The 26898-nt window shown below is 37.7% G+C and overlaps 2 protein-coding genes and 2 long non-coding RNA genes across 4 annotated transcripts in view; 2 read left to right on the top strand and 2 right to left on the bottom strand.

Moving 5' to 3' along the window:
- Ube4A (Ubiquitination factor E4A) overlaps positions 1-21027 on the bottom strand; it is a 28934-nt gene extending 7907 nt beyond the window's left edge. The window contains exons 1-3 of the mRNA XM_075295513.1: positions 20853-21027; positions 20019-20781; positions 19575-19963 (exon numbers count right to left, since the gene is read on the bottom strand). Of these exons, the coding sequence (XP_075151628.1) occupies positions 19575-19963; positions 20019-20781; positions 20853-20861 (1161 nt within the window). The 5' untranslated portion in view covers positions 20862-21027. The remainder of the gene's footprint in view (positions 1-19574; positions 19964-20018; positions 20782-20852) is intronic.
- A 1320-nt stretch (positions 21028-22347) lies between these two features.
- On the top strand, positions 22348-23039 carry LOC142223129 (uncharacterized). Its single transcript, XR_012718588.1, has 2 exons — positions 22348-22653; positions 22713-23039. It is a non-coding gene; the product is annotated as an uncharacterized LOC142223129 (long non-coding RNA).
- A 410-nt stretch (positions 23040-23449) lies between these two features.
- LOC142223130 (uncharacterized) lies at positions 23450-23974 on the bottom strand. Its single transcript, XR_012718589.1, has 2 exons — positions 23721-23974; positions 23450-23663 (listed from the first exon to the last, which is right to left on the bottom strand). It is a non-coding gene; the product is annotated as an uncharacterized LOC142223130 (long non-coding RNA).
- Positions 23975-24632: 658 nt separating this feature from the next.
- Positions 24633-26238, top strand: Coprox (oxygen-dependent coproporphyrinogen-III oxidase). Its single transcript, XM_075295514.1, has one exon. It carries the CDS (start codon positions 24771-24773, stop codon positions 25917-25919), a length of 1149 nt encoding a protein of 382 aa, XP_075151629.1. The 5' UTR covers positions 24633-24770; the 3' UTR covers positions 25920-26238.
- The last annotated feature ends 660 nt before the right edge of the window (positions 26239-26898 follow it).

The following is a 26898-nucleotide window of genomic DNA, read 5'->3' on the forward strand; positions in this document are numbered from 1 at the left end:
CGGTATCAGTACGTTTCTTTGAATGGCGTCAGTTCTGGAATTTGTCCTGTTGAATGTGGGGTTCCCCAAGGGTCCACATTAGGACCTTTGCTATTCAACTTATATATTATTAATGGTGTAGTTAACAGGATTATAGGTCCGAATAGGATACCCTATTTATATGCGGACGATATCCACATGTCAGTACTTTAACTGGGGCCATTAAAACGACGTTAGGAAGTATTGACTCTTGGCTAGCTGACAACGAATTATTGATTAATACTTCCAAAAGTAAAGTTATGTTTTTTGGATCTCAGAGACATGATTTGCACGAACTTAACATTTTTCTTAGATGGATGAGAGTTGATGTTGTTGATGAGATGCGTTGTCTTGGGGTAATCCTGGACAATAGGTTAGACTTTTCTTCGCATATAAACTACATAACTTCTAGGGTCATAATTACTCTGCGTAGGGTTAACTCGACTCACATTTTTCATCCACAACATATTCGGTCTAAGATTGCTTGGGCATTACTTATGTCTCCTATTCTTTATGGAATTGAGGTGGTATCTGGAACTACAGCTACAATTTTTTAAAGCTTCAGCGCGTTTTCAATACTGTAGTTAGATATGTGTATAATTTGCGACGTTATGATCACGTATCTCAGCATGCCATATCTTTTTTAGGATTTGCGTTCAGATATCTTCCTGATGTTCGCATGTTAGTATCATTCTACAAGATTATGAAAACTGGGGTGCCGCCATTATTACGTGAAAATTTTGTCTTTTGCAGAACAACCAGAAATACCCAACTGTTAGTTCCATTGATGTCTTCTCAATTCTATGAACGATCTTTTATCTGGAACTACAGCTACAATTTTTTAAAGCTTCAGCGCGTTTTCAATACTGTAGTTAGATATGTGTATAATTTGCGACGTTATGATCACGTATCTCAGCATGCCATATCTTTTTTAGGATTTGCGTTCAGATATCTTCCTGATGTTCGCATGTTAGTATCATTCTACAAGATTATGAAAACTGGGGTGCCGCCATTATTACGTGAAAATTTTGTCTTTTGCAGAACAACCAGAAATACCCAACTGTTAGTTCCATTGATGTCTTCTCAATTCTATGAACGATCTTTTCTGGTTCGGCTGACTAGAATATGGAATACACTTCCACAAGAAGTGCGTTCATTTTCACATTCGTATGGATAATTTCGTCATATGGCCACTGACCATTTTTCTCATAATCATTGTTCAAAACAAATATGCTTTAAACATGGGATCTGTGAGAGGTTATAATCAAAACAAATGCATAGGGAACAAATACGTCCTATGTACCTAAATATCAATAATCTCCAGCATAGTGTTTATATTTAAGTTTATTACTTTCTCTTTCCACATGTGAAGATAACAGAAACGATCAAAATGAACCACCCATTCTAAGAAACATTTATGTGTGAGGGTGTTTTCAAAGGGTTGCAACTACAACTCTAGTGGTCGTGCATGTGTTCTTGGGATCGTTTGTTAGGTGATAAGAGAGCTAAGAGAATGATAACAGATTCTTGTTGTCTTGCTCTAGATTAACAGGTTGGCTGATAAATCCCCGGTCTGACACATAGATGGCGTCGCTAGTATTAAATGTATATTATTTTTATATAGTACCAACCTTCAAATGATTCGTGTCAGAATTTGACGCCTGTAAGTCAATTAGTTTGTGAGATAGAGCGACTTTTGTGAAGCAACTTCAACAACTGTTTTGATAAAATACTGTTTTCTGAAGGGGAAAAATACGGTGGAAACAAAAACTTGGCTTGATAATGAGTTTCCGGACTCTGCCCCAGGGTAATCAACAATAATTGATTGGTATGCAAAATTCAAGCGTGGTGAAATGAGCACGGAGGACGGTGAACGCAGTGGACGCCCGAAAGAGGTGGTTACCGACGAAAACATAAAAAAACACAAAATGATTTTGAATGACCGTAAAATGAAGTTGATCGAGATAGCAAAGGCCTTAAAGATATCAAAGAAACGTGTTGGTCATATCATTCATCAATATTTGGATATACAGAAGCTCTGTGCAAAATGGGTGCCGCGCGAGCTCACATTTGACCAAAAACAACAACGTGTTGATGCTGTTGTTGTTGTTGTTGTAACAGTTTATTGTGATTTCATCCATTTTTATGTTATACGCTTTGGTACTTCAGCTTGTGGCCAGATCGAGGAACTCTGCGACTAAAGTGGGGTGCGTCCAGAGTGACCTGGTGGTAAGTCGGGTTGGTTTAGCTGGGCAAGAGAAAAGATGACGCGTGTCGTGTGGCCCTTGGTTGCAAATTGGACATACGTCAGCTACGCTGCTATCAATCACTGATAAATAGGAATTGAGGCGGCTGCACTTGCCTGATCTTAATTGGGCTAAAACTACCCAAGTCTGCCGTGGGAGGTCTCTTTCCTCCGGTGCTATGGGCGGTGGACGGACTCCGAGAACAGGATTAACCTTGTAGCTTCTCACCGCTTCAGCTACAGTATCCTCATGAATCCTGTTCAAACCTGCCTGGTACGCTGCTTGATCTAGAGGTTCTCTTTTGTAGCGCTGGATCTCGCACTCTAGATTATGTATATCAACCCTTATTGTGCATCCATTAGATGGTGGTTTGGATGATTACTGCGATAACAACCCAGGAGATACTGCTTTGACAACATGTAGTTGTGTCTTCGCACAGGGATGATCTTTATCTCCACATAAAGGTGATCCAGGGGTGTGCTGCGGAGACACCCAGTCGCAGTTCTAAGGGCAGCGTTCTGACAGGTTTATATGTTATTCCACTGCGTATCACTAGTCTGCGGTGTCCACACTGGCGCTGCATAGTTTACCACTGACCGGCCAATTGCCTCATATGTAGCTAACAAGGTTTCTTTGTCCGCACCCCAAGTACTGCCAGCAAGTGACTTGAGGACCTTGTTTCTACCACAGAGCTTATTACAAATTGCAGTGGCATGGGCAGACGACCTGAAAAGGCTGTCGAATGTGACCCCAAGAATCTTGGGGTAATTTGTGGTCGGAATTATTTCGCCATCGACACTAATATTCAACTGCCTGCGCACTTCTGCCGTCCATGTAGTGAATAGTGTGGCTGAGGATTTGGTGGGGGATATCCTCAAGTCTCTCGCAGTGAAATAACTGGTAAGATTAGCTAAGTAGACATTTAAACGATCGCAGATGTCATCAACATTGGGCCCAGATGCCAAGATTGTACAGTCATCCGCATATGATACAATCTCGACGCCGTCAGGTGGGCGTGGAATAGAGGACAGGTAGAGGTTAAACAGTGCCGGAGATATTGTTAACATAATACCTTAAACTTGTTATTAAAACACTTTGTAAAAATAGAATATTTTCCAATCACATATGCTTGGGTTTATCTATTGTAAAAATTAGATATACATAATTATAATTTTTCATTCATTCCTTCTGAGTTTTTCATTTTGTAATAAACGTTCACAAATCATTTAAATATCACGCCACTGTTTCATTATTTAACCCGAAAGGAATATATATATAATATATTCCAATAGGTTATGGGCCCAGGCCGCCAGTGAATTTGATTTAATTTGTGAAGAGAAAGGAACTAAAAGATTGCTGCAAAATGGAAGATATCAAAACCAATGTGAAGAAACTGAATGGAGAAAACTATCAGGTTTGGAAATACAAATTGGAACTCTTGCTGATTAAAGAGGATTTGTGGGAAATAGTTTCCAAAGAAAGGCCTGCTTCTCCTGATGCGAGTTGGACCTCCAAAGACGGAAAAGCTCGCGCAACAATCGGTCTTCTGGTCGAAGATTCTCAACTGGTTCATCTTCGAAATTTGAAATCTGCTCGTGAGTATTGGGAAGCGTTAAGAAAAGTTCACGAAAAGGCAACTTTATCAAACAAAGTAATGCTTTTGAAGAAATTGTGTCGTATGCAGTTAAAGAGTGGCCAAGATATGGAAGCACATATTTCCGAAATGCTCGAAACTGTTGATAGATTGAATGGATTGGGTGAATGTTTAGCAAATCATTTACAAGTTGCATTTCTATTGGGAAGCTTGCCGGATGAATACAATTCCATAATTACCGCTTTAGAAGTTCGTACGGACGATGACTTGACATTGGATCTTGTAAAAGAAAAGCTCATTCAAGAATATAAGCGAAGACAAGCCGGCGTTCAAGAAAGTGAGTCGTCAGATCTTGCATTGAAGACGGTCATGAAATCCACTTTAAAATGTTATGGATGCGGAAAGGTAGGTCATATGAAGCGTGATTGTCACAAAAAGAATTGGGAGAAAAAGGTGAGCAAATTTAGTGCGAAAAGGACATCTGAAAAGTCCATTAAAGAGGTTAGTAAGGATTTTTTTTTTTTTATTTTTTTATTTATTTTCATTATGTAATTTGAAGCCACATAGCGGCCAATTTATGTAAATTACAATGGACTACTAACCAAAATTTTGTTTGAATTCTGGAGACAAATTGAACCAAACCAAATGGTACATTGATTCTGGAGCGAGCTCCCATATGAGTAATAGTAGGCAATTCTTCACAACCTTGGATAAAGAAATTGGTGGTGAAATTTATCTTGCGAACGGGAAGGTAATCACTGCTCAAGGAATAGGAGAAGGCGTACTTTATAATAATGGATTAAAATTGACAATTAAGAATGTCTTATATGTCCCTGAATTAGAAGGTAACTTACTATCAGTTGCGAAAATGGTTCAAAACGGATTGGAAGTCAAATTCAAAGAAAAAACATGCCAAGTTTCCAATGGAGAACGAATTTTAATGGTAGCTGATATGGTAAACAATTTGTATGTATTGCAACAGGATAATTTTTCAAATATGGTAAGGGTTAAAGAAGTCCAATGTATTCATGTATTTCATCAACGGTTTGGTCATCGCGATTTAAAAGCAATAAAGGATGCTATTGAAAAGGGTTTAATTTCTAACATTGAATTGAAGCCATGCAGATGTTCCAATAATTGTGAAGCTTGTATAAAGGGTAAGATGACCCGAAAAGAATTTCCGAAGACTACAAAGAATAGAGCAAACGAAGTGTTAGATTTAATCCATGCCGATATTTGTGGACCCATGCAGGAGATTTCTCCTAGTGGAAATAAATATGTTCTTACCATGATTGATGATTGTTCAAGATATTGTGTTGTGTATTTTTTAACCAACAAAAGTCAAGCTTTGGAAAAGATAAAAGAATATGTCGCATACACAGAGAATTTATTCGAAAAACGTATCAAAGTTCTTAGAACTGATAGAGGAGGTGAATTTAACAACAAAGAGATGGATAAATACATGAAAACTAAAGGAATTATTCAACAGTTTACGGCTCCATATACACCTGAGCAAAACGGTGTCGCAGAAAGGAGGAATAGAAGTCTTATTGAAATGGCTCGTACAATGTTAATTCAATCTGGATTACATTTAAGATATTGGGCAGAAGCATTAAATGCCGCAAACTACTTACAGAACAGATTGCCATCTAAATCCGTTAGTAAAACTCCTTATGAACTTTGGTACTCCAAACCGCCAAACATGGAACACATTAAAATATTTGGTTGCGAAGTGTTTTACCATATTAATAAGAAATTTCGACAGAAGTTCGATAATGTAGCAAAGAAAGGAATATTGGTTGGGTTCTGTAATGAATCAAAAGCGTATCGTATTTTAGATATAGATACAAACAAAATAATTATTTCTAGAGACGTTAAATGCATTGAAAGTTCGTTTATAAACAATTTTCAAGAAAGCGCTATCGATTCGGAGAATGTTTCAGTAAACGTACAAAATACATTTGATCAAGATCTAGAAAAAGAGCCTTCTCTTAATGGAGATCTATGTGGTGACGTTTTAAATTACGAAACGGCTGCGAGTGAAACGGAAGAAGAATTGTCATTTTCAAATAATAACTCATTTGAAGAAACCCCAGAAAGTGACAATACAGTTTTGCAGGAACAAAATCTTCGAAGATCTACAAGAACAAATAAAGGAAAATTGCCCGCTAGATATAATTGCAATAATGTGTCCAAATTAGAACCTACCACATATAAGGAAGCTATTCAATGTCCCGAAGCTGAAAAATGGATTGGTGCCATGGAAGATGAAATACAATCTATGCATGAAAACAATACCTGGGAACTGATGGAATTACCCAAAGGACGAAAAGCAGTCGGATGTAAGTGGGTTTACAAAATAAAGACACTGACAGATGGAAGTTTGAAATATAAAGCACGTCTCGTAGCAAAAGGTTTCTCACAAAAATATGGCCAAGATTACGATGAAGTTTTTGCGCCGGTGGTAAAACAGTCAACTTTTAGGTTGATGTTATCGGTCGCATCTTACAAAAATTTGCTAGTTCACCATGTAGACATAAAAACGGCATTTTTAAATGGAGACCTGGACAACGAATTGTATTTGAAACAACCTGAAGGCTACAGTTTTTCAAACAAACCAAATATTGTATGCAAGTTAAATAAGTCCATATATGGTCTAAAACAGGCAGCTAGATGTTGGAATCAAAAACTCAATAATTTCCTCATTAGTTTAGGATTCAGAAGGGGAAAAGCTGACTGTTGTCTTTATACTAAAGATGAAGGTGATAATATCGTATACTTGCTCGTTTATGTTGATGATATACTTATTTTTACAAAAAGTCAAGTATTGATCAACAACACTGTAAAAGAAATTGCAAAAACATTAAAGATAAATGATCTAGGTTCTTTAAAATTGTACTTAGGAATACAAGTAGAAAAAGATGGTAGCAATTTCTTCATACATCAACAAGAGTATATCAAGAAAGTTTTAGAGGAATATGATATGGCAAATTCAAAGCCATCAAAGGTACCAATGAACGTCGGATATCTAAAGGAATCCGGGAAACAAGAAAATGAATTGGAAACAAATTTATTGTATAGAAGGGTGATTGGATCACTGTTATATCTGGCAAATAACACAAGACCAGATATCACCGCCGCAGTTTCTTTTCTCAGTCGCAAGATATCATGTCCAACGAAAGCAGACTGGACCGAGGTGAAAAGGGTCCTGAAATATCTGAATGGAACAAAACATTTTAAGCTTAAAATACATTGTCGAAACATGCAACTTATAGGATATGCTGATGCTGATTTTGCAGGTGAAGTTAATGGGAGAAAATCTACAAGCGGTTACGTGTTTCAACTTGGAACAGCCACAATTTCATACGCAAGCAGAAAACAAAAGAATGTAACATTGTCCTCAACTGAAGCGGAGTTCGTTTCATTGGCTGAAGCAATTCAAGAACTAACTTGGCTGCGGATGGTATTCAATGATCTCAATCTAAACATAACAGACATCACGATGAAAGAAGATAATCAAAGTGTCCTAAAATTATTAAATGCTGAGACAATTAATCCTCGTACCAAACATATCGATGTTAAGTACTACTACGTACGAGAAGTTAACCAATCAAAGCAAGTCCAATTTGAATATTGTCCAACGGAGGAAATGTTAGCGGATCTTCTGACGAAACCATTACAATATAGTAAACTAAACAAATTTAATCAAATGATTGGACTGGTATAATTCTATTTCACAAATTGAGAAGGGGTGTTAAGATAATACCTTAAACTTGTTATTAAAACACTTTGTAAAAATAGAATATTTTCCAATCACATATGCTTGGGTTTATCTATTGTAAAAATTAGATATACATAATTATAATTTTTCATTCATTCCTTCTGAGTTTTTCATTTTGTAATAAACGTTCACAAATCATTTAAATATCACGCCACTGTTTCATTATTTAACCCGAAAGGAATATATATATAATATATTCCAATAGATATCACCCCACCCTGGGGAACTCACTGTTTAACTCTACGGGGTTTTGACTTTTTGTCCCTGAATTCCACGTACGACTGGCGTCCACACATATAATTCAGCACCCAACGTTTCACTCCTGCCGGTAGGGACGTATTCTCGATGTCCTCAAATAATTTGGCATGGTTGACCGTATCGAATACTTTCGATAGGTCAAGCGCCACGAGGACCGTCCTATGACACGGCCTGGGCTGATTAAGTCCCTTATTGATATGTGTCGAAATGGCATGTAAGGCTGTGGTCGTACTGTGTCCCTTACGGAATCCATGTTGATGGTGGGCAGTTGGAAAATTCTCCACAAGGCTAGGGAGGAGTAGTGCCTCAAGTGTCTTGGCTACTGGCGAGAGAAGGGATATCGGTCTGTACGATTCACCTTTACTCGAATCTTTGCCTGGTTTCAGTAGTGGAATCACCCTTCCCATCTTCCAGACATCGGGTATAATGAGTGATTCTAAGGACAAATTGAGGAGTCTGGTCAGGTACTCAACTCCCAGTATTCCCAGATGCTTCAACATTAGCATTGAAATTCCGTCGGGGCCCAGCGCCTTGGATGGTTTCGCGCTGTTGATGACACTGGTAACTTCGGCTACAGTAAATTGTGGTGTGTCGTCGGCTCGGAGACCACGTATACGACGTGTGGCTCTCCTTTTCGCTCTATCACTCTCGGGATGCTCGACAAACTATCGGTTGAAGTATCTGTCGCATCTCTTCGGATCAGTCACAGTCACGTCGCCAAAGGTGACTGAAATCCCATCATCCCTTTTAGCGGGGTTCGAGAGGGCTCTAACTGTTGACCACAATTTACCAGTCCCTGTGCCTAAGTTACATTGCTTCAGATGCTCTAACCAAGTGTTCCGCTTGTGCTCGTCGACTATCAACTATTATATGGCGTTATTGGAGCGTTTGAAGGTCGAAATCGCGGCAAAACGGGCCCATATGAAGAAGAAAAAAGTGTTGTTCCGCCAAGACAACGCACCGTGCCACAAGTCATTGAGAACGATGGAAAAAAAATCATGAATTGGGATTCGAATTGCTTCCCCAACCACCGTATTCTCCAGATCTGGCCCCCAGCGACTTTTTCTTGTTCTCAGTCCTCAAAAGAATGCTCGCAGGGGAAAAAATTGGCTGCAATAAAGAGGTGATCGCCTGAACTGAGGCCTATTTTGAGGCAAAACCGAAGGAGTACAACCAAAATGGTATCAAAAAATTGGAAGGTCGTTATAATCGTTGTATCGCTCTTGAACGGAACTATGTTGAATAATAAAAACGAATTTTGACAAAAAAAAAATGTGTTTTTCTTTGTTAGACCGGGGACTTATCAGCCAACCTGTTAAGCCTATGCAAAGAATGAAAGAAATGTATAATGTAATTTATGAAGTAACCCCTAACTAAAATTATGTAAATTTATATTTCAAATGTAATTATACAAAATACAGCCCGCTAACATGGAATTAAGCCCCCCGGCAGAATTTTTAAAACAAATATGCTTTGAACATTGGATCTTTGAGGGGTTATAATCAAAACAAATGCATATGGAACAAATATGTCATAAATATCAATAATCTCCAGCATAGTGTTTATATTTAAGTTGATTACTTTCTCTTTCCACTTGTGAAGATAAGAGAAACGATCAAAATGAACCAACCATTCTAAGAAACACTTATGTGTGAGGGTGTTTCCAAAGGGTTGCAACCCTTTGAAAACAACTACAACTCTAGTGGACGTACATGTGTTCTTGGGATCGTTTGTTAGGTGAGCCACCGTGGTGCAATGGTTAGCATGCCCGCCTTGCATACACAAGGTCGTGGGTTCGATTCCTGCTTCGACCGAACACCAAAAATTTTTCAGCGGTGGATTATTCCACCTCAGTAATGTTGGTGACATTTCTGAGGGTTTCAAAACTTCTCTAAGTGGTTTCACTGCAATGTGGAACGCCGTTCGGACTCGGCTATAAAAAGGAGGTCCCTTGTCATTGAGCTTAACATGGAATCGGGCAGCACTCAGTGATAAGAGAGAAGTTCACCAATGTGGTATCACAATGGACTGAATAGTCTAAGTGAGCCTGATACATCGGGCTGCCACCTAACCTAACCTAACCTAGGTGATAAGAGAGCTGGAGAATGATAAAATATTCTTGTTGTCTTGCTCTAGATTAGATTTAAGATTTTCAATATTCTAGATATAAGTTTTTATTAAATAAAGAAATTAGAATTCATTTGGAACAGATATAATGTTGCTTACTCGGTGATGGTCAAGGTCGTCGTTATTTTAAAACAGTTTTCCTATTCCTTCCTCCCTATTTTAATGTCAACTTGTATGAGTTTAAACGCTCTCGTCGCAGCCAAGTTATTATTCCAACTGCTGGTCGATACATGCGAGAATTGGCAAACTATATGATATTCTTCCGAATACAGTAAATCATTTTGCTCTCTCCCATTTCGACTACCTGAAGAACAATTGCACTTCTCTAAACCAGCGAACAGCTTTGAAAATCTTAAATAAATTCGAAAGATATTGTAACAGTGAACATGTGTAATGACATTGTTGTTGAAATTGTTTTATAATAAAATTAATTATTATGTTTTTGATTTTCCTGTTAGAAATATGTATGTATATACAAATACATTTTTCCAGTTAATAAAATACATTCAAACTCAATAGGTTATGAGCCCAGTCTCGTAAAAGAAAATTTTTAGCTTTTTGACAGAAAAGAAAAATTTTCAAATCAATTCAAGAATATGGAGTTCGCGAAGAATTTAAAGCCGCTGTCGTGTCCTGCTGATTGGCCAATATGGAAAAGGAAGGTGAGAGATATTCTAGACATCTATGAAGGTGCATTGGATGTCATAGACAAGAAAATTGAAGCACCAATACATTTGGCAAATGGAGCTATAGAAGCTCAGATTAGAGAATTCAAGAAAAAGGAAGAATTTTACTGCAAAGCAAATTGTTATGCAAAGAGGATATTAACCAAAACGGTTACAGATGAGGTGTACCAAAAAATTATGGACAAAGAGAATGCCTATGAAACATGGATGGCAATGAAGAACATTTTCGAGGCAACTTCAAAGGATCAATTATTTAAAATTTGTTCGAACATGTTTTCATTTGGATGGCAAGATAATCTAGACGCATCAACACACATAGCAAAACTAAGAGGCCTATGGGATGAATTTAATGCTGGTTTGCGATTGATAGGGCAAAATATATTGCCAGATATGCTATTGATCTGCAAAATACTCCACATTCTTCCTCGATCCTATGTTCACGAGGGATACAGACAAATCCATAGACGAGCTAATAATGCAAATCCGTCTTTTTGAGAGAAAATTTAAGAAAAATATTCAAGATTGAAATAACAATCCAGAAGCTTTAATGGTGAAATCTAAGAAAAATTACAAGCAAAAAGTAAGTAGGAATGTGTCAAAGAAGGAGGACGTGTACCATTATTGCAAAAAGAAGGGACATTGGCTGAAAGATTGCCGAAAATGGATTGAAGATGGAAACCCGTCGAAGAAGACCACAAATATCAACCTGGCATTAAATACTGAAAGCAATGTAGAACGTGCCTCAGTGTCTAAAGAAGTTTGGTGGATTGACAATGGAGCTACGAAACATGTAACAAATTCGTATGAATTCTTTTCTGAATTTAATAGCTTCAGCTTTATTATGAAAGAATTTAATAGTTTCAGCTTTATCATGAAAGATGGGGACACCAAGATATACGTCATGTGAAAGAAAAGTTGGAAAAGGATTTTCATATACAAGTCAAAATGAAAAAAGAAATTTGTGAGCCATGTACTTATGGAAAATTGTCAAGAATGCCGTTTGGAAACAGGAAAACACCAACCGCATGTGGAGAACTAATTTCAGCTGACGTTTGTGGTCCATTCCATGAATCCTTCCAAGGGTACAAATATCTTATTCTATATAAGGATGATTTTTCGAAATTCAGGTATGGGTATATAGTTAAAAAGAAATCCGACGTGGTAGATACACTTAGAGAAATGTTAGTCCACGCAAAAACACAAGGTCATACTGTGAAAACTTTTCTAAGTGACAATGGGTTGGAATTTAATAATAAAAAAGTGAATAGAATTTTAAAAGGTTTTGGCATAACTCACAAGTTAACGGCACCATATAGGTAGGTTAGGTTAAAGTGGCAGCCCGATTACATTTCAGGCTCACTTAGACTATTCAGTCCATTGTGATACCACATTTAACTAAAAGTACCACTTACATATGGGCACTTCTAGTCTTAACCACTGAACCTTCTGTATTATTTACTTTTGTTGAACCAACCAGATTGCTCCAAAAACATTAACAAACTGCTTAAGTTAACGTTTTCCAGGTCCGCCAGTAATCTAAAGCTATATACTCCTAAAATTCGCTTACGCCTTACACAAAAAGCAGGACACTCACACAAGAGGTGTTTAATTGATTCCTTTTCCTCCACATCATGACAGCTTATACAATAGTCATTATACTTCGCACCTATAGTTTTTGCAAATTCGCCTATCAGGCAGCGACCCGTTATAGCAGATACCAGGAGTGCTATCTGACGCCTTGAGAACACTAGCATATCTAGTGTTCGGTTTAAGTTCAAATGGGGCCATATTTGCTTGGTGTCGTTACAACCCTTGCAATTCTCCCATCGAATATTGGCCATCATAACAGCCTTCTCACGCAGTAAGAGCTTGCAGGTGGCCAGAGGCATACCAACAGATTCTAGTTCCCCTGGAAAATGTAAGGTAGTTCCTAGCCTTGCTAACACATTTGCTTCGCAGTTCCCCGGTATGTTCCTATGGCCAGGCACCCATATTAGGTGAATATTGTACTGCTCAGCCATCTCGTTGAGAGATTTGTCTGTCTGAGTATATATTAATGCCAATATTTGTTGGAACATTGCTTCTCAGCCAATTCACCACCTCTCTTATTGCCAATATTTCAGCCTGAAAAACACTACAATGATTAGGTAATCTTTTCGCTATTCGAATTTCCAGATCTTTAGAATATACTCCGAACCCCACTTGTCCATTCAATTTGGAGCCATCAGTATAGAAATCTATATATCTTTTATTCCCCGGTGTCTGTGTGCACCACGCCTCACTGTTGGGAATAAGAGTTTCAAACTTTTTGTCGAAAAGTGGTTATGCCAGGGTGTAATCAACTACGTTAGGCACATCTGGCATTACTTTGAGGACCGAACAGTGACCGTACATTTTTTCCGACCACAGCGATAGCTCGCGCAACCGCACAGCCGTTGTTGCAGCTGACTGTTTGGCCAAGATGTCTAAAGGCAGTAGATGCAGCATGACATTAAGGGAGTCTGTTCCTGTCTTACTAAATGCGCCTGATACATGTCGGTTTCTGAAGTGCTGGCCACCAGACTACAACAGCATTCAGTCCATTTAATATCGAGCTCGGATGGACATTATTGAACGCCCCTTCGATGTCTAGAAACGCCACGATTGTGTATTCTTTGAGAGATAGTGAGCTTTCAATAAAGCTGACTAGTTCATGCAATGCGGTCTCAGTAGACCTGCCCTTCGAGTATGCATGCTGTCGTTTCGAGAGCAAACTTGAATCCACGCTAGTTCCAAGATACATGTCTACCATCCTCTCCAGGGTCTTAAGTAGGAATGAGGATAAGCTGATTGGTCGGAAGTCCTTCGCACTCGAGTGAGAGGCTTTTCCCGCTTTAGGTATGAAGACGACTTTTGTTTCTACTTTTCCGGAATATATGCAAGAGTTTTGTTGAGACCTTCTCAGTTCTCGTTTATATGCTCTCAGATTCATCTCAGATTCATCTTGTAAATGTCCCAATCCTCCGGAGCTCTTGTGGACTTTGCTTTGTTAAAGAGCTTCCTGCAGGATTTCCTCATATTGCTTAACTCCGTAGTCCACCATGGCGGCCGATTTTTTCCCCTTGGCTTTCCTCTAGGGCAAGCAGCTTTCAGTGACATGTTGAAGGCCTTAGTAATCCGCTCCACTGCGTGTTCGATATCTTGCACAGTGCTCACATTTGTCTCTGGCATTTCCGGTATCATCAAATTGAACGATTCCCTATACCTATTCCAATCAGCTTTCTTAACTTTTGGCGGAAATATGGTCTTTGAAGTACGAACAGCCAATCTGAAACTGATGTAGCGATGATCTGAGAAGCTATGTTTCCTCAAAACTGGCCATCAGATATCTTATCATTCAGTTCCGGAGAGGTCAACGTGACGTCCAAAACCTCTTGCCTGTTTCTGGTGACGAAGGTTGGTGCATATCCCTTATTGCAAACTACCAGGTTAGTACACAAAATAAACTCTATTAGCGACTCTCCCCTTGCATTAGTATCGCTACTTCCCCAAATACTATGATGTGCATTTGCATCGCATTCCATAACGAGTTTTGTCTTTGTTTTTAGTGACTCCTCAACTAGGGTCTTAACGGCACCGGGTGACATCTCCCTATCATGTCCCATGTAGACCGAAGATACCCAATATTTGCATTTGGATATCTCTAGACTGGCTACGACAGTGTCTGCATTGCTCAATGAAGGAAGCAGAAACAAGTTTAGTTCATTTTTAGCAATTATACATGCTCGATTTATATCGTTACCGGTATTATGCAAAAGTTTGAAACCCGGAGTGCTTAATTCACAGATCTTGTTCTTATATAAAGGGTGATTCTTTTGAGGTTAGGATTTTCATGCATTAGTATTTGACAGATCACGTGGGATTTCAGACATGGTGTCAAAGAGAAAGATGCTCAGTATGCTTTGACATTTCATCATGAATAGCCGAACGATCTGCCACAACGTCGAATTTTCAGTGAATGGGCCCTAGAAAAGTTGGCAGAAAATCCGCTTTTTTATCGACAAATTTTGTTCAGCGATGAGGCTCATTTCTGGTTGAATGGCTACGTAAATAAGCAAAATTGCCGCATTTGGAGTGAAGAGCAACCAGAAGCCGTTCAAGAACTGCCCATGCATCCCGAAAAATGCACTGTTTGGTGTGGTTTGTACGCTGGTGGAATCATTGGACCGTATTTTTTCAAAGATGCTGTTGGACGCAACGTTACGGTGAATGGCGATCGCTATCGTTCGATGCTAACAAACTTTTTGTTGCCAAAAATGGAAGAACTGAACTTGGTTGACATGTGGTTTCAACAAGATGGCGCTACATGCCACACAGCTCGCGATTCTATGGCCATTTTGAGGGAAAACTTCGGAGAACAATTCATCTCAAGAAATGGACCGGTAAGTTGGCCACCAAGATCATGCGATTTGACGCCTTTAGACTATTTTTTGTGGGGCTACGTCAAGTCTAAAGTCTACAGAAATAAGCCAGCAACTATTCCAGCTTTGGAAGACAACATTTCCGAAGAAATTCGGGCTATTCCGGCCGAAATGCTCGAAAAAGTTGCCCAAAATTGGACTTTCCGAATGGACCACCTAAGACGCAGCCGCGGTCAACATTTAAATGAAATTATCTTCAAAAAGTAAATGTCATGGACCAATCTAACGTTTCAAATAAAGAACCGATGAGATTTTGCAAATTTTATGCGTTTTAAAAAAAAAAAAGTTATCAAGCTCTTAACAAATCACCCTTTATGTATGGTTCCTGAATAAGAACTATATCTATGTCTCCTTTCATCAGGAGATGAAAGGACAAGCGGCCTTACAATGGTGAAGATTTATCTGGAGGAACCGTAGAACCATCCAAATTTTCAACCACCGTCACATCAGTCGCTTCAATTGAGTCATCAAGGGCTTCCTCTTCCCAGATCTCGGTGACTCTCGCAACAATCCGCAGTTCAGCTTTGGTGAGGTTTGAGCCTCCAGAAACTTCCCGCATACGATTTTCGCCATAGTCTGCAGTTTTTATGTCTCCTTCGGCTTCGCTAGGAGATTGTTTCACTGCTGACTCTACCGGAGGCTTGTCCGTTTCGGAATCCTTTGGCTGATCGCTTTTGTATACCTTCATATGGATATCATGAAAGCCATAACTTACACGTCCTTGGGTCTGGGCTAGATGTGGCAGCGACTCTATGTTTAATATAAACACCGCATGTCGTCTTGGACCATCCACCTCATCAAAACGACCAACCTTCCAATCGGCGGTTGGAAGATCTGGGTTACATTCTTTTAGTCTCTCTAGTATTGACTCAGGATCAGGAGGGTATGCCGGTATCCATGCATGTGCTCTAGGTTTAGCAGGTATGTCTTTTTTATCGACTAACTCCAAAGCGGCACCTTCCCAAACTTCATCAATTAGCATCAATGCAGCTTTAAAGCAATCCATAGACCTCTGGTCCGCAAAAGCTATTAACTTATATCGTCCTTGATACCATCCAGCATCTTGTTGTCGAGGACTTGGTCCGGGAAACTTTTTTCGCACCTCTGAGTAGACACCAGACATCGCGTTCTCAATTTCCCCCCATTTTTTTCTTGGAATCATACCGTCCAATGCTCCTTTATTAATGATAGCCATCACAAGGCTGTCTTTTGCAACTGAGGCGAAAGATCTTTGATCCCGTTTAGAGGATGGCAGCTCATCCGGTGATCGTTCCCTTTTTCCAGCTTCAAGAATTCCTTGAGCCCATTTTAAGGAATCGTTTTGCTTAGCCGACAAAGTGCTTGGGTCGACTGATCCTAATTTCTTTAGGATAAACAAAGCTTTTCTTCGTTCATTGAATCTCTTTCGAGAGGGATCGCCTCCTTTTGATGTCGTTACCTTAGAAAAGGATCGACTTGCCAAAGTGTCACCGCCAGTCGACCCGACTACAGGTCGACTAATTGGGCCCGACTCTTGGTCGCTGACAAATTTATAACTTCAGTCGTTACCCGTCCACTGGGCCGTGAAGTTAGCAACCTAGTGGATGACTTTGAATTTCGCTGCATGATGGTTTATTATTTCCACCACACGTGAAATTCGTAATAAGTACTTATTACGATGTAATACTCCGCTATTAGAAAACACGTCCGTTCAGTTCGACGGTTGAATGAAGAATCGGCACCATATACTCCAGAGCAAAATGGTCGGTGTGAAAGAGATAATAGGACTATAGTTGAAATGGCAAGAACGTTTAAATATGCGAATTTAGAAGCAAATTTTCCCGATTCTATGAGTGCAGAATTGGCTAAATCGGCTATATATATTTTGAACAGGACTTCGAAATCCTCTATTCCTGGTATAAGTCCTTATGAAGCTCGGTTCGGACAAAACCCCAGAATAAAACATTTGCGTATAATTGGTTCAAAGTGTTATGTCCATGTACCTAAAGAGAAGCGCTTAAAGATGGACAAGAAAGCTTTAAAAGGATACTTAGTGGGATATGATGGAGATGGGAGATACAGAATATACATACCAGAAAACAAAAGAGTAGATGTTTCAAGAGACGTTAAATTTGATGAAAAGATTCAAAATTGCCAGAACCTAAACAAAGAAGAAAATGATGAGAAAAACAAGGACATATCAACAGAGGAAAATGTATCGAATCCACAAAAAGTTACACAAGATTTCAGCAACAGTTATATGAAGAAAATGCATACGAGGAAATTGAAGATAATCGCAATTCAGAAGAAAATGAAGGACAACAGACATCACACATCACAGAATGAAAATAATCAAGATCAGATTGAAACCTTGCAATCGGTATCAGATGATGAACTTTCTTCAGAGGATTTTGAAGGTTGGCCAGAAGGAACTGCATCAAAACGATTACGAGAATCCGATTCTGAGGAGGAAGAACCAATTGTGAAGAGACTAAGAAATGGAACACTAATTAAAAACTCCAAATACTAAGACTTCGTTATGATGGCAGAGGAAATAGAAAGCAATATTGAAATTCCACAGACTTATAAACAAGCTGCAAAAAGTTCTGAGAAGAGTGAGTGGATGAAAGCTATGGAGAAAGAGATACAATCACTAAAAGAAAATAAAACCTGGAATTTAGTTGATTTGCCACAGGGAGCAAAAGCGTTACCAGGAAAATGGGTTTACAAATTAAAACTGAATGCCGGTGGAACTATAGATAAGTTTAAAGCAAGACTAGTTATTAAGGGGTTTAAACAAGAAAAAGGTATTGACTATGATCAAACATTTAGCCCTGTCGCAAAAATGACAACTATTAGGTCATTATTATCAATAGTTTCTACGGAAAACCTCTACATGATTCAGTTTGATGTATCTACGGCATTTCTCTATAAGGAATTAGAAGAAACTATTTATATGAAACAACCTGAAGGCTTTGAAGATGGTAGTGAAAAGTTGTGCCAACCGAAGAGAAGCCTTTACGGATTAAAACAAGCGCCAAGATGTTGGAATAGAAGAATGGGAAAATATTTAGAGAAAGAACTTCACCTAAAGCCATGTTCTGCAGATCCGTGCTTATACAAAAGGGAACAAAATGAAAATAAATTGTTAATTGCCCTATATGTCGACGACGGATTAGTTGCCGCCACAGACAAAGAACAATTCATAGAGAATTTAAAGAAAAAAAAAAAAAAACAAAATAGTAACAAAAGAAGCTAGTTACTTTCTCGGCTTAGAAATTGAAAGAACACAATATTTTATCAAAATAAATAAATCATCCTATACGAATCGAATTTTACAAAAGTTCAATTTTTCAGAATGTAAGGCTGTTTCTACGCCTATGGAGAAATCGAAAGACGGTTCTAAAGCAAAAAATCCTGTAACCGATTTTCCATACAGACAGTCTGTGGGAGCCTTAATGTATCTAATGGTTGGAACAAGACCTGACCTAGCCTACAGTGTTGGCTATTTATCAAGACATCTGGAAAATCCAACTCAAGAAGAAGTTACTAAGTTATAAAGGGTACTTAGATATATTTCTGGAACAAAAATCCATGGTATTACTTACGAAAGAAAATGATAAAATGTATTAAAGTGTTATAGTGATGTAGACTTTGGAGGGTGTACGGAGACAGGAAGGTCTACTTCCCATTTCTTGGTTTAGTGAGAGGCAAAGAATAGTATCAACATCTACTACGGAAGCGGAAATTACAGCTGCAAATGAAGCGTGCAAAGAATTAGTCTGGCTTAGACGATTGTTTAAAGAAATAACAAATTTAGAAGATACACCTGTATTATATATTGACAATAATGCTGCATTACGCTTAACTCAAAATCCAGAATATCACCAAAGAACCAAACACATCTCTATCAAGCACTTTTTCATCAGAGAAAAAAATTGTGAAGGAAAAATTCAAGTATCTAAAATATCTACCGAAATGCAAATTGCAGATATGATGACAAAGAAATCAATTTGTTTTAACTTATAAAACAAGGAGAAGTGTTGAAATTGTTTTATAAGAAAATTAATTATGTTTTTGATTTTCCTGTTAGAAATATGTATGTATATACAAATGCATTTTTTCAGTTAATAAAATACATTCAAACTCAATAATTGTTAACCCAATGATCAAATAGATAGGCGGTCAACTGGCCAACTTCGTTAAGTTACCATACACTTGACTTAATGGATGACCAAATAAATTTTGTATTCGATATTTTTATGATTACGCGGTGTTAAAAAAGGGCCAGAAATCCACTCCAATATTGCGAGAGCCCGAAGTTTAGTACTTACATGTATATAATCCATTTTACCGCAAAATTTATCTTTATAAAACGTGTGTAACAAGCATTACAAAAAGCTGCAAAGAAATACACATATTTACCTTTAGATTGGGTTCACAAAGAGGTGTACACAATCGCAATAAAACCGAAGTCAAGCCAATCATAAATGAATCGCTAGCATTTTGATGTAAAAAATTATCAAGCCCGTTATTCAAATTGTTCCATAGATGCCCCCTGGCAATATTTGCGTGGAGACATTTGGAAATCCACTGTAAGGTTTTTTGTTTTGTAGTTGAATTTTGAACCAGAAGCTGTTTTATTAGAGTAAAAACAGATTGTTGATGGCTTGCCATGCATTGCCATAAAGCAGGATCTGTGCTCTTAGATTCCAAACTAAGTTCTGTAAAAAACTCATATGGGCCATTTTGATTTTTTGGTAAAATTGATATTGAAAACATGTGTCCAAATAATGTATCCATATATGCTCCCCCTGCAAGTTATAATTTTTTAACCAATCTAGATTACACAAAATACAGCTTACATACCGTTCGTATTGGGGTTTGGCATTGTATAGTCTATTAAAACTTCACCCATTTGTGGAATTCTTTTATCGCGAACAAAAAAACTAAGAATCCAGAAAATATTCTTTTTAATTGTAATCAAGTTTGACTGACTAAGGTGTGTTTGTATTTTCCCCAATAATGGATAGAAATTGGCCTTCAAAGCTCCCAAGGCTTCAAGGGGGTCATCCTCGCTGTATATTTTCGTAACACATTCTACAATGTAGTTCATTGTTTCTGGAGTATGAACATCTTCAGATTCAAGCATAATTTGCTTCCACTGTTCCCACACTGGACGTCCTGGAAACAAGTCTGGCTGACGCATACATGTACTGCTATTTGTTATTATTAGTGAGAGTATCTTCTCACAATCCTTTTTACGACTAGACTGGGAATTTCTTATTTTCTCGCATTCAATATAAGCTCTATGTAAATACAATAGTGTATCATTTTGTAGTGCATTTTCCACGTCGTCACCCTCAACTAAAAATTCCTTGGTATCTGTTAACATTAAACGTTCAAATATTGCATGAGAGACGATTTCCTCGCTTAATTCATTGCTTAAACTGGTATCCAATACAATTACGTCCGCTAAACATAATACTGCTTTCTTCGATTGTGGTGATTGGCCCTTCTTCAAAGTAAACAACAAGACTTCTTCAATTAACGCCTTATCTACACCAGACTCGGACTTAGCTTCGACCAACAAAGCTGCGAAAGGGTTCGGACTTGGACGATTTCCGCCCTCCTATGTTAAAGATAGATTTTAAGAAACTAATAGCATTTAGCGAGATGGAATGTTATTAGGTTAACGCTTACCATTTTCATGAAAATACTTGTTTTCAATAAACCAAGGGGTTTTCTAATTCTCGAATAATAATTGATAATTTCAAAAATTCCTTAATTCCTTAATTTCCAGCTATGAATGCTAAAATTTCACTTCAATTGTACTTATCCACACAGAAATGTTAATGTCATCTTGCGATTCTTTTTGACATTCTAGTCAATATCAGGGATGCAAAATAATGAATTAAACGGTCTCATGCGCAGTTCGCACTAAATTTTTTTGCGACGTTCAATTGTTTCGTCCATAGTATAAGTTATTCCGGACGGAATGTCTGTGTTTGTAAAGAATCTTACAGTGTGGCCAATCGATACGAGTTGTCGACGATGACTAAATAATCGCTAAATGTGTTATCGATCCCATAAACATGCAACAGTATCGATTACGCCTTCGGACTTAACTTATAATGTGGCCAATATATGGGATATGTTAACACGAGGAGTGTCGTCCGGATAATCTTATAGTCTGGACGCCGGATTACTCACTGTCACCGACAATTTGTGGGTAAGATTGTAATACGAAAAAACCACCGGTTGCAGTTCTCTGGTCTTCACGACGCATAAGTTATGTTCGAAGACAACATCGGTACCGCAGCTTGTTAATGGGATTGATAACACATTTATCGATATTTTGCTTACCACCGACAATTCTTAGCGCTTGACCACTATGCACAGATATTCTGTCTGGATAAACTTATAATCTGGACGGCGCATAATGCGCTTTACAGCTTATCAGTTATTCCGGACGACAGTGTTCGTGTCGAACATATCCCATATATTGTGCACATTATAAGTTAAGTCCGAAGGCATAATCGATACTGCTACATGTTTATGGGATCGATAACACATTTGCCGATCATTTAGTCATCGACGACAAGTCGTATCGATTCGACACACTGTAAGATTCTTTACAAACACCGACATTCCGTCCGGAATAACTGATAGTCTGTAAAGGCCGGTATGCACCTCTAGCGAAATTTTCGGTAGCAAAAATTTATTTAAGTCTACAAAAAAAAACAGGGCTGTGTACACAAATTTTAAACCAGCTAATCGCTTTTAAAAATTGTTAATATATGTTCCAAATATTCCTCAAATAAATTGTTTATTATTTACAGACCTTTTAAAACTTTTACGCACACAATGATTGTAATAAATTAAATGTTTGCTGCCAAAATATGCTTTTGACAACCCTGTTATTTTCATTAGAGGTGCGTACCGGCTTACGAAATTGAACGCTACCGAAAATTTCGTTAGCATAAATAGCAATGCATTTCTTATGGGAATGAAATTTTTCGCTAGAGGTGCATACCGGCCTTAAAGCGCATAACTAAAGGCCTGGTTATGCATCTAAAAATGTAGCGTAGCCGTAGCGTAACGGCAACGTATGATTTTTTGGCGATTAGCCTAATTGAAAAAACGTAGCATATGATCAGATAGCTTATAAACAAACTATCAAAAAGAGGCGCAAAAGGTTGATTTTCTTAAAATTCAAAATGAACTGGAGTGATGTAGAAGTGAATCTAAGTCTTTTAAACTTGTGGAGACCATATAGAAAAAATAAAAAATGTAAAACTCGTCGAAAAAGAAGGTGGTCTGTTCGCCCAATCAATAGAGATTGGAATAAAAGTGGTTACCATAAAAAGGTGTTCCAGAATATGAAACTACATACTCGTATGAGTAAAGAAGTTTTTACTTTATTGCTCATTTTACTTCAAAATGATTTGTATAAGCCCAAGGCAAGAATCGGGCCGGAAGAGCGACTGTCGATAACACTTCTGTAAGCAAAGATAATCTTATATCTTTTAATTAAACTAATGATTATTTTGTACTTTGCAGATATTTGGCTCATGGATGTTCTCTCCAGTCTATAGCCTGGAGTCATAAACTTGGGAAAACCACCGTTCGGAACATACCATAGCTTAAAGACAAATGGTGCAAATGAAAAAAATTCTTACCAGGAAGTTGCATGTCTTCCCCAATTCTTTTCCAGGCTGTTGCTTTTTTTCGGGAAGTCGGTATTCTGCACAGAATTTATTATAAATACATTCATGCGATTGCACGCATAAAATTAACTTCTCTTCATCCATTTTAAACGAACACAGCCCAGTTTTATGTTTTAATTAACTTTATTTTCACTAAATAACTTTTTCCCTCTTCTTGCAATTGATGACGCTAGTTTTTTTCGATCAGCTCATGGCTGAATAAGGAGGTTGAATCACGATAACAAAAACAACAAATTTTAATATGTTGTTTACAATTTTAAGAAGTCAAAATCAGCTGATAAAAGAATCGTATGGCATTGGTAAAAGTGGCAATTACCCTGCCAACATTTTTTGAATTTGGGGACTCTTTTCAGAATCCCCACTACGTCGAAAACAATCATATACGACATCAAAAACTCGTCGGAAAAGCGCCGTCACTATTGAGAAGTTGTACCACGCCAAGTTACTACAAAAATGTTTCGCATGAGTGCAATTATTAGGTGCCTTTATAGATCAATTTAGAACGACGCCAATAAGGGACCCTCCAAACAATCAGAAAAAGTGCATTTTAAGATAGTTGTAAAAGAATCATTGTGGTCGAGTAAAACACGTTTGTTTAGATATTTATTAATTTGATTAAACATTTACAAATTCTTAAGAATATAACATTTATACCACTATCACATTACATTTAACATAATTTTTGGCATTAATGATGATGTTGAGTTACAAGTAGCGAGTTACATGTTGCTGCGTCTATCAACCAGTGTTTTTATTCCATGGAGGCAGCGTGTCTGTAAAATATCTGAAAAACAATCACTTTATTCCATTTGGAAAATCACCAAATTGTTCACCAATATACCTTTCACAATTTTAAGCGTATAATCTATGTTTTCAGAACTTTATTTTCGTTTTTATTTAATTAAAATATAACAAGCTGGTTGCGCTTGGCGTTTCACAAAAAAATGGCTTTTTTAACAGTAGGGATGGCAAATTACTTGCATGTACTTTTTGATGTACCTTTTCATGATGGTTGAAGTAACATTTACGAGTCTGTGGTAACGATGATGTTGAAATGGAACTTTGAAATGCTGGCAGGGTATTTATTCTTTCAATTGTCCTGAAAAAATAATTAAAATCCAGAGAAAAATAAAGGTTCAAATTTAATTGTATCACCTATGAGTGATTGTGAAGTGGATAATTCATCCGAGGAACGCCGATATAAGACAAATAAGACTATAATACCCACCAAAGTTAAGAATGGAAGTCAGTCAAATGGATCTTCGCCATCTATTAACAAAAACAGTTTATGATGCAGTTTAAAAACTGATGTGCGTGGTATTTTGGGTCTGGAATATGTTATCAAGATACTCAAGTCATCTTTGAACAATTCTCCAGCTATGAATGCGCGAGTTTGTTTGAGATGCATTTGCTATGCAGTGTCATTTGGAGAGCTGCAATCACCATAAACATATGATTTTGACATCTTAAAATTTTGTCGAAATAAAAAAATTGTAATCATATGGGCCCATGATTTAACCTTCTTGTTCAGCCATGGATCAGCTGATACGACAACGACACGCCAACTCTTGTTTTTTCTGAATCATACAACACGTCTACGTTGTGGAAAAGTTGGGTAATCGTTTGTATGGGCTGTCGTATAGCAAAAACAAACAGCTGACACGCCACGCTACGCTTACGTTCCGTTTTTGGATGCATAACCAGGCCTTAAGGCTCAACGCCAACGTCCACGTCTTGATTTAGTCGTATCCATATGAATAAACTGAAATGAATTTTCAAGTGAAAGAAAAATAGTTATAGGTCATCGTTGAACTTTAACTTAACGTTAACTAGTAAAAAAGATCTTGACGAGGAGTAGCTTCTCAGTCAAATAATAATTTACGAAAACACTATGAGAGGTTGGCAAAGTTTACTAAGAAAAGTGGGTTCATTGGGCCTATATCAGTTTTCCCGCAGAAAACCCCAAATAGGAGGCTTTCTGTTAGGTACCGGATTGTCAACATTCGTAACTTTAACTGTTGCTCAAATGGAATCCCGGAGAAGAAGAAAATTAAACACTTCAATTTATATGGCCGAACCAATTACTGATAGTAGCCAACTTTTAGACACCGAAAATGATATGAAAACAAAGATGGAATTGCTTGTTATGAAGATTCAAGCGGATTTTTGTAAAGCTTTAGAAGCTGAAGAGTATGCTGGTCGGAAATTTCATGTGGATAGATGGTTACGCAATGAAGGCGGTGGGGGTGTAACATGTGTTTTGCAAGACGGCGAAGTTTTTGAAAAAGCAGGTGTAAACATATCGGTTGTAAAGGGTCACTTGCCACCACAAGCTGTACAGCAAATGCGGTCGCGAGGAAAAAAGCTTAGTGAGGGCAGTAAATTGCCATTCTTTGCTGCTGGTGTCAGCGCAGTTATCCATCCTCGAAATCCAATGGTTCCGACAATTCATTTTAACTACCGTTACTTCGAAGTTGTCGATACGGATGGATCGAAGCAATGGTGGTTTGGAGGAGGAACAGATCTTACGCCATACTACTTGGATGAGAAAGATGCTGTGTCATTCCACAAAACTCTCAAAGATGCCTGTGATGCAAATAATTTGGAATACTACCCAAAGTTCAAAAAATGGTGTGATGATTACTTTAGGATAAAACATCGTGACGAATGTCGAGGAATTGGGGGAATATTCTTTGATGACATTGATACACCAAGTCAAGAAGAAGCTTTCAAATTCGTTTCAGACTGTGCCCATGCAGTTATACCTTCATATCTCCCGATTGTAAGACGTCATAAAAATGATGATTTTGGAGACAGAGAGCGCCAATGGCAACTTCTACGCCGTGGGCGTTATGTAGAATTTAACTTGATCTATGATCGTGGAACAAAGTTCGGTTTATACACCCCAGGTGCTCGATATGAGAGTATTTTGATGTCTTTACCACTTACAGCACGATGGGAATATATGCATTCTCCATTACCTAATTCGAAGGAAACAAAACTTCTAGAAGTTCTCAAAAATCCCAAAGATTGGCTGTAAAAACTTCTCTCGCAACCACAAATCTTCTTATGCATTAAAATCTAAAAGTATATCGCATATATGCATATTCGGAATGTGTTCATGACATTTTTACGTTCGTGTTCTAATTTATGAGAAAATAAATTTTTTCATTATATATTTCTTGAACAAAATACTACGAAATTTATTTATTATGAACATACAAATATATATTTTCTATGTTAAGAATAATTTTGTACACAATAATAGCTTTATTGACTACAATACTTCTCCCCAAGTTTGACTTTTTATAACAAATTACACTAGTTTACAAAATAAATTTTTTTTGTGCATTTGATAAGAGGTGACTTTTCTTATGTAGTTTGATCTGCTGAAAATGAAGGTTGAAAGTATCATCTTTATGAACATGGCTTTTACTTTTCCGGCAGCGCAGTCATTGTAAAACACGATTTTGTTTGAAAAATTCGCCCTTTTTCACCGAAACGAAATGCTGGCGCATTCACTACTTATGCCACATATTTTATACGGTGTAGAGGTTTATATGGGGTCAAGTAGATCAAGTTTGTCTAAACTTACTTCATGTTTCCATTCTCTGCTTCGTTTTGTATTCGGTAAAAAACTGTAGACACAACTATTCACGCTTTGCTAATGAATTTCTGGGATGCTCGTTTGAGCGTTATCTTGATATTCGATGTCTTTGTTTTCTTTATGGTGTTTTGAAATCAGGTAAACCAGCATATCTTATATCTTATTTCCGGTGCTTGAGTACAACAAGGACCACTCAAATACGCATTGAACATTTCAACCATAATATTCTGGAGCGCTCGTTTGCAATTCGAGTTACCAGACTGTGGAACTCCTTACCTCAAAACATAAAGCAATTATCGAATAGTGTTCATGTTTTCAAAAAAAAGTTAATATCCCATTTTTCTCACCAAGCTTAGCAGTTTAGTCATTGACAATCTCTGTCTCACACTTATTCATTATTTTTTTAGAAATG

The sequence above is a fragment of the Haematobia irritans genome, chromosome 2 (genome assembly GCF_050003625.1).
Source record: "Haematobia irritans isolate KBUSLIRL chromosome 2, ASM5000362v1, whole genome shotgun sequence".
NCBI lineage: Eukaryota > Metazoa > Arthropoda > Insecta > Diptera > Muscidae > Haematobia > Haematobia irritans.